Source organism: Candoia aspera, chromosome 1 (assembly GCF_035149785.1).
Source record: "Candoia aspera isolate rCanAsp1 chromosome 1, rCanAsp1.hap2, whole genome shotgun sequence".
In the NCBI taxonomy this organism is placed as follows: domain Eukaryota; kingdom Metazoa; phylum Chordata; class Lepidosauria; order Squamata; family Boidae; genus Candoia; species Candoia aspera.
The window spans coordinates 169,007,153-169,022,451 of NC_086153.1; the positions used below are offsets into that span (position 1 = coordinate 169,007,153).

The following is a 15,299-nucleotide window of genomic DNA, read 5'->3' on the forward strand; positions in this document are numbered from 1 at the left end:
TACTTTGGCCACAAAATGAGAAGACAGGAGAAGATGATTGTGCTAGGGAGAGTGGAAGGCAAAAGGAAGAGGGGCTGACCAAGGGCAAGATGGATGGATGATATTCTAGAGGTGACGGACTCGTCCCTGGGGGAGCTGGGGGTGTTGACGACCGACAGGAAGCTCTAGCGTGGGCTGGTCCATGAAGTCACGAAGAGTCGGAAGCGACTGAATGAATAAACAAACAGGACTATCACTGAAAGAATTCTGTTTTGGAGGACACAACTGCACATTTGCTAAGAAGTTTGAAAAGCATGTAGTCCATCTTCTAATTAATTTTTTAGTTCATTTCAAACTCTATTTTTGGCCATTCAAATTCTACAGAAATGAGATTTGCCTATCTGAGGTACTGTATGTCATTTCTGTATGATTCTGTATGATTTCTGTATGACTGTCTTCTCTGAATTTACTCTAAAAAATTTTTAGATAACTGCAAGGAAGAGCAGACCTTTTCTTGTACCTTATGATCAGCAAGTGATTTCCCAAGGAAGGTGTGAGAACCTTTCTCCTTTTAGCTTGGAGAAGAAGCAAAACAAATCTAGCTTTCAAACCTAGCTGGGGTAAGCATTCCAAAGGGCGGGTGAGTGGGGAAAAGGAAACCACGGTCACAGTCATGTGATTTCCCACTTAGCGACCACTTCGCTTAACAACAGAGCTCCCAGATCCAATTGTGGTCACTACCTGTACCATTTTTGTCTTTCCTGATATCACTTCAAAATCCATAAAGAGTGAAAAGAGTGCAGTGATTATTAAATTTCAAACTGAAATAGATCCTAAGTTAGTATATAAACAAATATATATACTTAATATATTTAAGTATAAAATAATTATACACACACACATGTGTGTGTATTTTTAGAAAATTTGAAAGCCTAAAGGAACTTACATTTTGCTGACAGATTATATCCCCCAAGTGGTGCAGGATGACCTTCTACTGCATCAAAACCTGATGACACGAGCACAACATCTGGAGCAAACTCATGAGCAATAGGCATTACTATTGTTCTGATCATGAACAGACCAACCCCAAAAAGGAAAAAAAAAAGGCAGAAATAAGATTAGTGCACCTCGCCTGGATACTGAACAATTTGATTCTCTTGTTCACTTGCATTTTCAACACAAATAAGAACCAAACAAGGGAATGAGAAGGGAACTAGAGAAGATGCTATAGCTGTAGAGCAAAGACTGTAGCTCACACTGTAAAAGAGAACTTCTGGAGCTTTACCATTTTCCTTTACAGCTATAGCAAAAATATAGATTGGTCTACAAATTTATGAATAGTTGCACAGAAAGCAATGAAGTAGAAAGATATAATTACACTGCATGCATAAAGTCCTGTGAATCACATATAATGCTAACCAGATACAACTGAGTTTGCCTAGTCCTGACTGAAATCATTGGAGCTTAAGAAATTAAACTGCATAGTTGGGTGTCAACTATTTCAATTTCATAATATTAATATGAAAAAAGATTAAAATGATTTTTTAATAAATGATTTATTACATCTGCATAAATCTGATTAGGCTGTATGGTTATACAATGAAATTGTGCACTGAGTACCAGGAAACAGAGCCTGAAGGTGAACTCAAGGAAGTGGAACACCGTTGTCAGTTCTGTTAATGGATAAAGTACACAGTATTCTCTAGCCTCTGCTGGTTGCATTCACCATTTTTGGAAATGCACTGGCTGCAGATGATAAGATAATGATCCTGGGCTTTGTGGGTTTTTTTGTTCTTAATATTACACTGAGCCTATTTTGGACAATTTTGGTATGTTTCCCATCTCAAAATTGTCAGTTTTCAGCAATTGTATTTGAAATCTTCAGGGGGGCCACAAAAAGAGATTTGGGCATGGCTGCCTATCCCAATTCAAATGTTCTGCTTTAGAATACAATGAATGTTGTGCGAAAAGGAGAACGAATATACTAGCTCTTACCCCTCATTGCAGATTGTTATTCCTGTTCCTCATCAAGTGAATGAACTTCTGCAATGGAGAGACTTCCTATCTACACATCTTCCCTATGCCATTTAGAATTCAGGAGATATGGTGGATATGTGCAGGGTAGCTAGATATTTTTGAAATGGGGGCCTTTTAACCCTTTGACAAAAACCAAGCTGCCTATCTCAGTATATTTAGAATTTTTTTTAATCTGTTCAGTCATGTCCGATTCTCAATGACTATCTGGTAAGTCCCTGCAGTTTTCTCGGCAATATTTTCAGAAGTGGTTTGCCCTTTACTGCTTCCTAGGGCTGAGAGGGAGAGACTGGCCCAAGGTCATCCAGCTGGCTTTGTGCCCAAGGCGGGACTAGAACTCATGGTCTCCCAGTTGCTAGCCTGATGCCTTAACCACTACATCAGACAGGGTCTCATATTTAGAACAGTCTGTCATGTTCACTGTTTCAATGTGCCTGGTACATCGTAACACTTCACATGTCATTTACTGATTGCGTGTTTGATTTACAGGGAAAGGAGGTTTCCATTGCCCGGACTGTTATCTCTGGGCTGAGGGAATGGAATGTGTTTGGGTTTTCTCAAATGTTCAAGGTTGCTTTCCCAGGATGGGTGAAGACGGTTACTGGCACCTGGGAGGGGGGTGGTTGAAACGGCTGGGTGGGGGGAGGTGTTACGTTTTGAGGTGAGGGTTCTTAATTTGTATTTGGCGCGCTTTTGGCTCATTCTCAGCTTTCTCTGTACTTGCATACTAACCCTTCAATAAACCAGATTTCATAAAGTTCACTTGTGAGTCTGGCTCTGTTAGGTTAGGCAGTCGTTACACAGTCTTTTGGAAAATAAACCTCTATGTAAAAAATATCTGAATTGTGCTCCAAGACTGGAGTCTTGGATTGTGCTCCAAGACTGGAGTCTTGGATGCTTTTTGTTTAGAATTACAGCTCAATTCTGAATTATGACATAATATGTTTTCTTTTAGGGCAGTGTTTCTTAAAGTGTGATCCTAGGACCCCTGGGGATTCCCCAAGACCTTCTCAGGGGTCCTTGAAATCAAAATTATTTGCCAACCTACTTTGAAAAGCAATACAGTATAAAAATTTCATCAATCAATCATGAAAAGCAGTAGCAGCAGTGAACGTGTCAATTTTAATTTTTAATACAGTAAAAATCGATAAATATAACCCATAAAAACAAAAGCTCTTTTGGGGTCCTCCATAATTGTTAAAAGTAGGAAGGAGTCGTCACAGAAAAAACTTTAAGGAACACTGTTCTAGACTGTGCTGTGTATTGCATTTTCCCTTTGAAGTTACTTGAAATGGACATTTAGGATAATTTCACCAAGAACAGTGATCCCACAATTATTTCCCTTAAACTATACTGTAAATAAAGGATGTCCCTGTGGCTTGAATTTATTGAAATGCGGAGTAATGAGACTTACTCATCAAAATGTAGAAGGCATTGCAAGGAATATATATCGAAAATGTAACCACTATAAATACATGTTAAGTCACTTTTATATTTATTTTAAGTAGTTGTTCTATTTGTGCATCAATTAAGATGTACTGAAAACAATGTTCTTAAACTTACAGTGCATTCGGAAAGTATTCAGATCCCCTTCACTTTTTTCAATTTTGTTATGTCGCAGCCTGATACTACAATCATTCAAATTCATTTTTTTTCTCATTAATCTACACTCAGTACCCCATAATGACAAAGTGAAAACAGAATTTTAGAAATGTCTGTAAATTTATTAAAAATGAAAAACTGAAATATCACATGTACGTAAGTATTCAGACCCTTCGCAACAACACTTGAAATTTAGCTCAGGTGCCTCCCATTTCTCTTGATAGTTGCTGAGCTGTTGCTACGCCTTGATTGGAGTCCACCTGTGGTAAATTAAATTGATTGGACATGATTTGGAAAGGCACACACCTCTCTAAAGAAGGCCTCACAGCTGACAATGCATACTGTATCAGAGTAAAAGCCATGAGATCAGAGGAACTGCCTGCAGAGCTCAGAGACAAGATTATTGCAAGGCACAGATCTGGGGAAGGCTACAAAAAAATTTCTGCTGCACTGAAGGTTCCCAAGAGCACAGTGGCCTCCATAATTCTCAAATGGAAGAAGTTTGGCACAACCAGGACTCTTCCAAGAGCTGGTCACCCGGCCAAACTGAGCAATCGGGGGAGAAAAGCCTTAGTAAGAGAGGTGACCAAGAACCTGATCATCACTCTGACTGAGCTCCAGAGATTCTGTGTGGAGATGGGACAAAGTTCCAGAAGGACAACCATCACTGCAGCCCTCCACCGACCTGGCCTTTATGGCAGAGTGGCTAGACGGAAGCCTCTCCTTAATGCAAAAGACATGAAAGCCCGCTTGGAGTTTGCAAAAAAGCACCTGAAGGACTCTGACTGTGAGGAACAAGATTCTCTGGTCTGATGAAACCAAGATTGAACTGTTTGGTCTCAATTCTAAACGTTATGTCTGGAGGACACCAGGCACCCCTCATCACCTGCCCAATACCATCCCACAGTGAAGCATGGGGGTGGCAGCATCATGCTGTGGGGGTGTTTTTCAGCAGCAGGGACTGGGAGACTGGTCAGGGTTGAGGGAAAGCTGAATGGAGCAAAGTACAGAGATATCCTCAATGAAAACCTGTTCCACAGCGCTCAGGACCTCAGAGTGGGCTGAAGGTTCACCTTCTAACGTGACAATGATCCTAAGCACACAGCCAAGACAACACAGGAATGGCTTAGGGACAACTCTGTGAATGTCCTAGAGTGGCCCAGCAAGAGCCCTGATTTGAACCCTATTGAACATCTCTGGAGAGACCTGAAAATGGCTGTCCACCGACAGTCCCCATCCAACCTGACTGAGTTTGAGAGAATTTGCAAAGAAGAATGGCAGAAAATCCCCCAATCCAGGTGTGCAAAGCTTGTCACGTCATACCAAGAAAAACTCAAGGCTGTAATTGCTGCCAAAGGTGCTTCAATGAAGTACTGAGTATACTTACGTACATGGGATATTTCAGTTTTTCTTTTTTAATAAATTTACAGACATTTCTAAAATTCTGTTTTCACTTTGTCATTATGGGGTACTGAGTGTAGATTAATGAGAAAAAAAATGAATTTGAACGATTGTAGTATCAGGCTGCAACATAACAAAATTGAAAAGAGTGAAGGGGGTCTAAATACTTTCCGAATGCACTGTAATTAAATCAATGGTGACTACTGGCACTATTAACACAGATAGCATGAAATAATATCACATTTGAGAAATATATCATAAACCAAAAAATTATAAAGAGGAAGAATTTCACACCAGATTTTGTACAGTAAGAGCTGTATTGCCGGTAAGCAATGCATTTCATTTTTCAGAAAGGTGTTTAACATGTGTACAAATCTGAATAGTGTGGTTTGTTAACATACAGATACTCCTAATGACCCAACAATCTAAGAAAAACGTGTAATTTAAGAATTACCTGAAAGCAGTCAAATATTCTGGGTCTCCCATTGGTGGATTAAGACCACCAGTAAATGCTATGTTTACATTAAAGCCAACACCCAATCCTATGCCAACCTAAGAAAGGGAAAATTAAGAAGAAGAATGGAACAGGTTATATATCTAGGAAATATTAATATCTATACGATATTAATATCTTAGCAGCACTTCAAATCATTTAATGGCTCTCCTACAATTCAATATGAAAAAAAAAAACAAGATGCAGAAATGGATATCGTTACAATAGCTGGAAACAAAGATATCTGTAAATCATTCAAGGTGCTCCTGATTTTACCCATTTTTCATTTCTTGTGACCTTGTTCAGCGAAAACAAGTACTCAAGGAAAAGGAGATTTGCAATGTTACACATTTATGCTCAGCTGAAATCCTACACTACCAGCAACAGACCTTACTTGTCTTCTTCAAAGAGTATTTATATTCATATTCTTCCCATTTTGGATCCTCGCTTTGCCACATTTCTTATTTTTTATACTGGGGTGACAATTTCTGCAAAATTCAAATATTATTTTCTAACCAAAAAAGCAAAGAACCAGGGTTATGTAGCAAGGTAAGACTGTCCAAATATTATTTCTATTTAACTACATTAACTACATAAATTTTCTATTTATTTGAAAAGCCTTAAATTATAGGACACAATGTATTTTAAAGTATTATTCTATATACTGTAGCACAGCTAGTTTTACTGGTATGAGAGCAATATAATATTAACAAGGTCAGTTAACAACAAGGCCTCCCTCATAAGTGACATGATCACAGAGGAGGGGGCAGACCTGGCATGTATCACTGAAACCTGGCTAGGCCCAGAAGGAGGAGTGGCTTTGTCAGAGATGTGCCTGGTCAGGTTTCAGGTGTGGCACCAGCTGAGATGCCAGAGCAGGGAAGGAGGGGTGGCGGTTATCATCAAAGAGTCTCTAGTGGCCTTCAGGGGCCCTGTCCCGCAAGTAGCTGCTTGTGAGACCCTGTTCTTCAAGTTGGGTGCCTAAGAGCAGTTGGGAGTGTTGTTGCTGTACCAGCCTCCCTGCTGCGTAGCAACCTCTCTGCCTGAGCTGTCTCGGGGTTGGCAGTGGAGTTCTCCAGGCTTATGGTTCTGGGAGGCTTCAATCTGCCATCCCTGGGGTGGGCCTCAGAGGCAGCCTGGGAGTTCATGTGATAAAATCCAAATAACAGCAGATTATTTGGGACCCGATTCGAGACAGTGGCCTCACCCCAGATTTAGTTTTCTTGTCGGAGCAGTGGCAATGTGATCTCAGGGGAGAGTTACATCTTTCCCCTTTGTCATGGTCAGATCATGCCCTGGTGACCTTGAGATTCTCCTACGCCACCCCCCTCCGCAGGGAGGCAGGACCTATTCAATTGGTCCGCCCCCCGCGACTAATGGACCCAGTGCGGTTTCAGAGGGAGCTGGGGGTTATACCTGAGGACCTGCTGCACGGTCCGGCAGAGGCCCTGGCTGCTGCCTGGAATAGGGAGGCAGCCGGGGCCTTGGAAAGGATTGTGCCTGTGTGGCCTCTCTTATCCCATCAAACCCAACACTCCCCGTGGTTCACGGAGGAGCTGAGGGTTATGAAGAGGATTAAGAGACGTCTAGAGCACTGCTGGAGAAAAACAAAGACCAAACCCGATTGGACACAAGCTAGAGCTGCGATTAAGGCCTGCCTTGTAAGAGCGGCAAAACGTATTTCTCCACTCTTATTGCATCCGCAGACTGCCGCCCAGTGGCCCTGTTTAGGATCACCCGATCCCTGTTGGGGAAAGGGGGTCTGGAAAATCATCTACATGGCTGCGCTGAGGAGTTTTCAGAGCATCTGCAGGATAAAATCACTCGGATTCGCTCTAAGTTGGACTCCAAGCATGAGACAGGGTCTGTGGAGATGCCTGGGGAATGTACTTACCCAGTTATCTGGGAACAGTTTGATCCTGTTGGACCTGAGGAAGTGGATAGCATCCTCCGGACTGTAAATGCCATCACCTGTCAATTAGATTCATGTCCCTCCTGGCTGGTGAAGGCAGCTTGGGAGGTGACATGTGGTTGGGCCCAGTTGATGGTAAATACATCCTTGCAGGAGGGGGTGTTTCCGGCGGCCTTTAAGGAGGTGCTGGTGCGTCCCCTCCTCAAGAAACCATCACTGGACCCTACTGTACTGGATAATTTTCGTCCAGTCTCCCACCTCCCCTTTATGGGGAAGGTGGTTAAGAAGGTGGTGGCACTGCAGCTCCGGAGGATCCTGGATGAAACGGATTATCTAGACCCCTTTCAGTCAGGTTTCAGGCCTGGATATGGAACAGGAACAGCATTGGTTGCACTTATGATCTCTGCTGGTAGCGGGATGGAGGCAGTGCATCCATCTTGGCTCTCCTTGACCTCTCAGCAACCTTTGATACCATCAACAATGGTATCCTTTTGAGTTGGCTCACGGAGTTGGGGGTGGGCGGCATAGTTTTGCACTGGTTCACCTCCTTTCTCCAGGGCCGGTCCCAGTCAGTGTTAATAGGAGAGGAGAGATCGGTCCCACGGCCCCAGTAGGTGTTAATAGGAGAGATCGGGCCCACCCTCCTTTGTGGGGTGCCACAGGGGTGGGGTGCCACATACTCTCTCTGCTCCTTTTTAACATCTAAATGAAACAGCTGGGCGAGATCATCCGTCCCCACGGGGTATCATCAATATGCGGATGATACTCAGCTATATATCTCCATCCCAGGGGAAGTAAGTGATGCTGTGACTGCCCTTTCCAGGTGCCTGGGGGCTGTTGGGGTCTGGATGGGGAACAACAGGCTTCAGCTGAACCCTGGTAAGATGGAGTGGCTGTGGGTTAATGGCCCCTCGGCTTCCAGGAATTTGCCATCTTTAGTTCTAGATGAGGTTGCACTGCCCCAGTCAGACCTGGTGAGTAACTTGGGGGTCCTTCTGGACTCATGACTCCTGCTCGAAGAGGTGGCAGTCGTGGCCAGAAGGGCCTTTGCGCAACTTCATGTTGTGTGCCAGTTACGCCCCTTCCTGGAGTGAGAGGCCCTTCGAACGGTCACTCATGCCCTGGTCATCTCCCATATAGTCTATTGTAATGCACTCTACATGGGGCTACCCTTGAAGAGTATCTGGAAGCTACAGCTGGTCCAAAATGCAGCCACACAGGCAATTTTAGGTGCTTCAAGATCAGCACATATAACTACTTTGCTCTGCAAGCTGCACTGGGTTCCAGTTTGCTTCCGAGTCCAATTCAAGGTGTCGGTTATCACCTTTAAAGCCCCACATAGCATGGGTCCAGGTTACCTAAGGGACTGTCTCATCCCCGTTACATCAACTTGTCCCACCTGGTTGTATAGAGAGGGCATGCTACAGACCCCGTCTGTAAGAGAATTCCATCTGGCGGGGTCCAGGAGGTGGGCCTTCTCTGTAGCAGCTCCCGCCCTTTGGAACATCCTTGCCCTAGAAGTGTGGTTAGCCCCCCTCTCTCCTGGACTTTAGAAAGCAGCTGAAGACCTGGTTTTGCCACCAGGCTTGGAGTAGGGAGAGGAGGAGCCATTCTTGGGGCTGGTTGGTTCCCTAGTCCTACTGGGACCGGTCTTATCCCCTTATGGGTGGAATTAGATTTGCTGTTATTTGGATTTTATCACATTTTATATTTATGGATTACTGGCATTGTTTATGATTTTACTGAATTTTAAACTGTTTTATTGTGAACCGCCCAGGGTCCACCGTGCGGGTGAGATGGGCAGCCATAAAAATATGATAAATAAAATAAATATAATATTAAACCATAATTTATAGTATGTAATTGACAATACAATAACATGTCAGTTGTGTTGGGCCAACGCTGTGTATTGGATTGGTCAATTGCTAATCAAGGACATCCAGGAAACTTACAAAGCAGGAGAGTAACCTGTGATCTCTAGCATCTAAGATGCTAGGTTTCTAATTACAGGGAAAATAGATACCCATTCAAACTAGTACCCATGAATTTGTTTACAAAAAATCCAAATCTGGAGCACTGCCACATGTATGGACAATGAATTCGATGGCTGAACTATTCATTAATTGTGTAAAGAGTGCTGTTTAAAAAAATACAGGTCCTGACTTTCCCCACAAGTTATTTCAATGGATGACCCTGTGTCATAATATGCTTGTACGAGGGGCAATACCTTTGCTGCATCTGCTCAGTAAATGAGCAGAGACAGGACAGGACAGTCTTTCCCAATTGGACATGGGAAATTGCCATGCTGACTAGAAAGCAATAGTTCAAGACCAAAGTATCTGAATGGTACAGATTTGGAGAAAGTTGGAATAGGACAAAGGAGTATGCATCTTTTCTATTTTTAAACTGCAAAATCAGCTTTACACAGACTGGAGTATTAATCAATTCATCATTCACAGTAATATAAATAATATATACTGTAAATCAGAAGTATCACTGTGAGAATTCCCCTCTTCTAAACTTAATAAAAGTATTATTTGGGCTGGGAGAATCCTCTGCTGGTATGATAAAAAACAACGTGAGAAGCAGGGATTTAAACATCAATTATTTATGCATGCATGCAAGCCTTCTCTTGGTGACTGCCTGGACGAGTTTCTGCAGTTTTCTTGGCCAGGTTTTTCAGAAGTGGTTTGCCCTTGCCTCCTTCCTAGGGCTGAGATAAAGTGACTGGCACAAGGTCACCCAGCTGGCTTTGTGCCCAAGGCGGGACTAGAAATCACAGTCTCCCGGTTACTAGACTGATGCCTTAACCACTACAGCAAACTGGCTCTCTTATTTATAAAAAAATTAAAATCCCTTCTCATCCTTTTGGGTGGTATGTATCTTCCTCAACCTCAGGTCCTCTACCAGAGGCCTGGGAGTTTGAGGGTTCTGCGCAGTATCTTAGCTGTTCCTAGCACTGCACTCTTCTGGACAGAGAGCTCTGATGTTGTTCCTGGGATCTATTGGAGCCACTCTCCCAGTTTGGGGGTCACAGCCCCGAGTGCCCCTACCACCACTGGGACTACTTTGGCCTTCACTTTCCACATCCTCTCTAGTTCCTCCTTCAGGCCCTGATACTTCTCCAGCTTCTCATACTCCTTCTTCTTGATGTTGCTGTCACTTGACTGCTATATCTATCACCACTGCTGTCTTCTGGTCCTTGTCTATTACCACAATGTCTGATCGTGATTGATTGGTCAGTACCTGCCTGTTCATCTGGACCTGTAGGTCCCAGGATCTTAGCCCTGTCATTCTCCACAAGCTTCTGTAGAATCTCCCATCTGGACTTGGGACGGTCTACCCCATATGCTGTGCAGATGTTAATGTACACAATGCCAGCTACTTGGTTGTGCCGTTCAGTGTATGCTGTTCCTGCCTGCATCTTACACCCTGCCACTATGTGCTGGACTGTCTCTGAGGCCTCTCTGCACAGTCTGCCCCTTGGGTCCTGTCTAGTGTGGTAGACCCCTGCTTCTATGGATTGGGTGCTTAGTGCCTGTTCTTGTGCTGCCACGATCAGTGCCTCAGTGCTGTCTTTTAGTCCAGCCCTTTCCAGCCACTGGTAGGATTTGCCAAGGTCAGCCACCTCAGCTATCTGTCAGTGGTACATCCCATGCAGGGCCTTGTCTTGCCATGCCACTTCCTCTGCTTGATCATCCTCCCATGTCTGCTGCTGCCTCAGGCATTCTCTCTATGACATACAGACCAGCTACAAGGACCTTGGTATCCCACAGTCATACGGAAACTACTTAGTTCCACCCCATCAAGACTTAATTACTTTCCCTCTCTTTACTACCATCCAGCCACACTTCTCCAGTCCAAATGACATCCCAACGTCCTCACTGTAGATCCGTGTCAGCTGGATTAGCGAGTTGATGTCTTGTTCACTCTTAGCATACAACTTGATGTCATCCATATAGAGGAAGTAGCTGATCGTAGTTTCACTCTTGAACTTGTATCCGTATAATCACAAGGGGATATATATGAATAACTTATGTTCTACAAACAGTTATATTTAGCTGTTATGGATTTGAGGGGTAGGGCTAAATGATAACAGAGAATTAAAAGCTAAAACATTTTACTTCTGAAAATGGCAGAAATCAGATTCTCTCACTTGCACTGAAAGACCCAGCATTTTATCACTTGACTTCCAAGTTGTAAGACAGTATTATCAAAAATCTGAAAAGATGTATTTATCAATATTATTACCTCATCAGGGGCTCCACTGCCTGGGAAGAAGTTTCCATCATCATAGCGATGGAGTGAAATATAAAGGACATTGGGATCACTGTAGAAAGCTTGCTGGGTACCATTTCCATGATGTACATCCTTAAATGACAGACATTGCAAAATATCAGAAGTATTACTTAGAAGTGGCTCTCTACAAGAAAACCTCTGTACAGAGGATGGATCAGCTATGGAGGTAAATAGTACAACTGTACATAACATGATATGCTTTGGATTTGATCTCAGAGTATGCTGGTAGGCAAGCATATCTCCTCTCTATATCAGCCATGCTTTTCCCTCAGCAAAGGTACAGTTGTTTTAAAGTGTCACAGATGGGTGCTCTGGTCACATCCCACACACTTTGAACCATATTTTGGAGCTGAAGGTCTTGTATGCACACAGCTCCTAACTTTGTGTACACCCGCACACACCCACAAACTCCACTGATTTGACAGAAATATATAGGTGAGTGAAACTACAATTTCAAGAAATTTTTCAGATGAACCAAAATAAATCTGACATTTACAATATTTTGTATTCTTACTTGGCTTGGCTATAAAACTTTATTCATAAAATTCCTATCCTTTTTATCAATGAATATATTATTTTGGATAAATAGTTTCCTTCAAACTCTAATCAGTAAGAAAAAGGTTGGCAAAGTAACAAGAAGTCTCTTCCAATTATTATACTACCATGAATTACTCCTGAGGGAAATGTTGGCAGGCCAGGCAGGATGGCAGGCCTATGGGCTGTCAGTTACCCCTTCATGTCCCAGGGACGTGGCAACTCTGAACACTCACTGCCTCTATGAAACAAAGAGTAATTCAGATTCTTTAAATTCTTCTATCACTATGACTTGTCTTCGTATCAACCAGTAGTCTTTAGAATGTGACAGTTCAGGCAGAAACCTCAAAGGATGAGATTGTAGGAATGCATAATATATCCCTGATTCTAACATTTCATGTCAACACTTTCCAGTAAGGTGTTCTCAGAACAGAATGGAAAGCTTGAAGGAGAACTTAGGAAGAATCATGAAAATTAAGAGAAGGATCCAGCATGAGAATCAGACATATGAAAATTGCCAGAAGAAAATACTTAATGCTGAGAAAGAGAATGTTTCCCAAATCCAAAACAGCCATCTTTATGGTGGGACTGAAGATTTTGTTTCAACCAGTCATACATCCAGAGGTATTCAGTTTTACCTCTTTCACCACTTGTAGGAGATTGTCCATGTCCTCATATAGCAGAGTAGCTAGGAAGTCAGATGTTTTTCAAGTCCTCACAATCTGCTCTAGAATCTTGACTGGTAAGAGTCAGACTGACTGGCCTGCCATTCCCTGACTCTTCCTTTCTGAAAACAGACATTTGCCCTCTTCCAGTCATCAGGTATGTAACCAAGTCAACAGAATTTCTCAAAGATTATACATAAATGTTCAGTTAGACCATCAGCTGGTTCCCTCAGATGTGGGGAGTAGACAAGTTGCAGGTGTCAGAAGGCAATGCTGCAAAATAGAGAAACTGATGGGTTGATTGATTCACACCTGCCTCTTGATCTGTTAAGTCTGGAACACCAGCCTCAGCTGTGGAAGTACAGTATAGGCAGTCCTTTTCCTTTACGCTAACTAGCTCATCTGCTTCTCAGCTGGAATTCCCTTTTTGAGAGAATCCCTCCATTTTCCATCAGGGAAGTGAGCTGTTTCAAAGCCAGGCTCCTTTGAAGGATTGGAACAGTCTTTTCTGCCTTTTGCTTTCTCTTAGTTTTTTCCCCTGCATTGGAACTGTTTGTGCCTTTAATTTCTCTCCCCCATCTTGGGCTCCTTTTTTCCACTGGCTTTCCCTGTCATCAAAATGTTACCTGTAATTGCTCTATAATAAATTTATATCTAAAATTTAGTCTACTTTCTTGTAAGCACTCATCTTTAGTTTCCCTCAATGAATAAGACACAATCAAAAGCATATATACAATCACTTTTTAAACTTTTTTCCCCCACAGTCAATTCCTTCTGATGCTCCTGCTACTTCCATCCAAGTCTTGCCTATTAATTAGTGTTAAGTCAAAAATAGCTTATCCTTTTGTGCCTTCTTCCAGGATGAAACAGCAAGACTTCCAGGAGTCTTTCTGACTGTGCACAAGGCAAGTCAAAAATTTCCTGGAAGGACTGTCTTTGGTATACCTTGTTTTCCATCAGATAATAAGATAATTAACCCAAACCAATTACTTCATGCTTTTTGGGGGGGGGGGCGTTTCTTAGAAAATGTCCTCTACAGCATCACTTTGGTTGTATGGGCAATAGTCGATACATCAACAGTACTGCTGTTACTTATTCCCCAATTTATTAATCCAAATGTTCTTTACCAAGTTCATTTACATGGAATTGTGTCCATTTCTTCTGTTCCTTTTGATCAAGCTATATCATTCAGTAATGAGAATCATCCCATATGATCATATGCGCTTTCCTCTATTAGGAGTTTAAGCTAAAGTAATTTATTTCTAAAACTCTGAGATTAATATATAGACAAAGACTGTCATTACTATTCGGGATATCTGCTGTTAATAGGACCTGGGGGAGGAGGCTAAGCCCTCTAACATTCTATTCCTCTGAAGATTCCAGATGTAACCCTCTCTGTCCTAGCTATGTTACCTGAACCTTTAAACAGGTATATGTTTTCTTAAGTGATGAGTAGGGAAAAGATGGGCCATTAATTTTAAGTAGTTCTGATAGGCTCTATTGCATAGAGTATATGCTGGGCTGAAGAAAATCAATGATGAAAAAAAGCTATATTCTGGCTTTTGCATTCAGCAAATGTTTGACTTGATACTTGAACTGCCATGCCTTTCTAAGCCATTCTCACTGGAGAAGGAACAAGACAGACTTAGTGGATTGGGCACAGAAAATCTAGACCCTAGCACCAGTGGAGAGGCAGAATTGTGCTCCATTGCCTCAGCCCAGAATCTCATCAACTTCTCCATGGGTGTACTGCCCAGGCCATGTGGAGAACCGGAGGGCAGGTATATAGAAGAGTACAATGTGGAAAAGCAATGGCAAAGGCAGGACCTTGGAAAACAGAATGAGTGTTCAGGTGGTAGTTGGGCATTTCGTTTGAGATCTGACCTGACTGCAGCAATTTTGGAACAATTTTTCATTACAGCCTACCTGTGGAGTGTTTTGTATCCTATTCCAATTTTTAAAGACCTTTTGGAAACTAATCATTTGTATGAAGCTGACAATATTAACTTCAAGCCTCTTCCTTGAAACTCATTTGCCAGTAAGAACTTTGTCTCTTTGAACTCAGAGTGCAATTGTAACTTTTCCTTAGCTATGTCCCTGATTTCCAATGATAAGTTGCTTGTTAATCAATTCCTGCCTGAAGTGCCAAGACAAGACATATATGGGCATGAATGGTATGGTATGGTATGGTATGGTATGGTATGGTATGGTATGATGGTACAAAGCATTTTAACTTTGTCAAAAAAAAAAAGTGACTGATATCCCAAATGCTGTGGAAATCTAGCCTCTATCCTGTTAAGGAAAATGTCCCAATCAAATTGGCAGAGAGAAATTCATCAAATAGAAGCCTCTCTGTTGTCTACAATTAATGTGACTTCCA

General features: G+C 42.4%; 2 protein-coding genes and 1 long non-coding RNA gene across 4 annotated transcripts in view; 1 reads left to right on the plus strand and 2 right to left on the minus strand.

Moving 5' to 3' along the window:
- Window positions 1-13,583, plus strand: part of LOC134507322 (uncharacterized) — a 31,428-nt gene extending 17,845 nt beyond the window's left edge. The window contains exon 2 of the long non-coding RNA XR_010068894.1: window positions 11,681-13,583. This is a non-coding gene — a long non-coding RNA (uncharacterized LOC134507322). The remainder of the gene's footprint in view (window positions 1-11,680) is intronic.
- RAMP1 (receptor activity modifying protein 1) overlaps window positions 1-15,299 on the minus strand; it is a 322,064-nt gene that overhangs the window by 60,136 nt on the left and 246,629 nt on the right. The window lies entirely within an intron of this gene.
- The window catches only part of HDAC4 (histone deacetylase 4), a 207,281-nt gene that overhangs the window by 18,368 nt on the left and 173,614 nt on the right, over window positions 1-15,299 (minus strand). For both annotated transcript variants that reach the window (XM_063317859.1, XM_063317858.1), the window contains 3 exons: window positions 11,673-11,792; window positions 5,471-5,568; window positions 926-1,044 (listed from right to left, as the gene is read on the minus strand). In XM_063317859.1, the coding sequence (XP_063173929.1) occupies window positions 926-1,044; window positions 5,471-5,568; window positions 11,673-11,792 (337 nt within the window). The remainder of the gene's footprint in view (window positions 1-925; window positions 1,045-5,470; window positions 5,569-11,672; window positions 11,793-15,299) is intronic.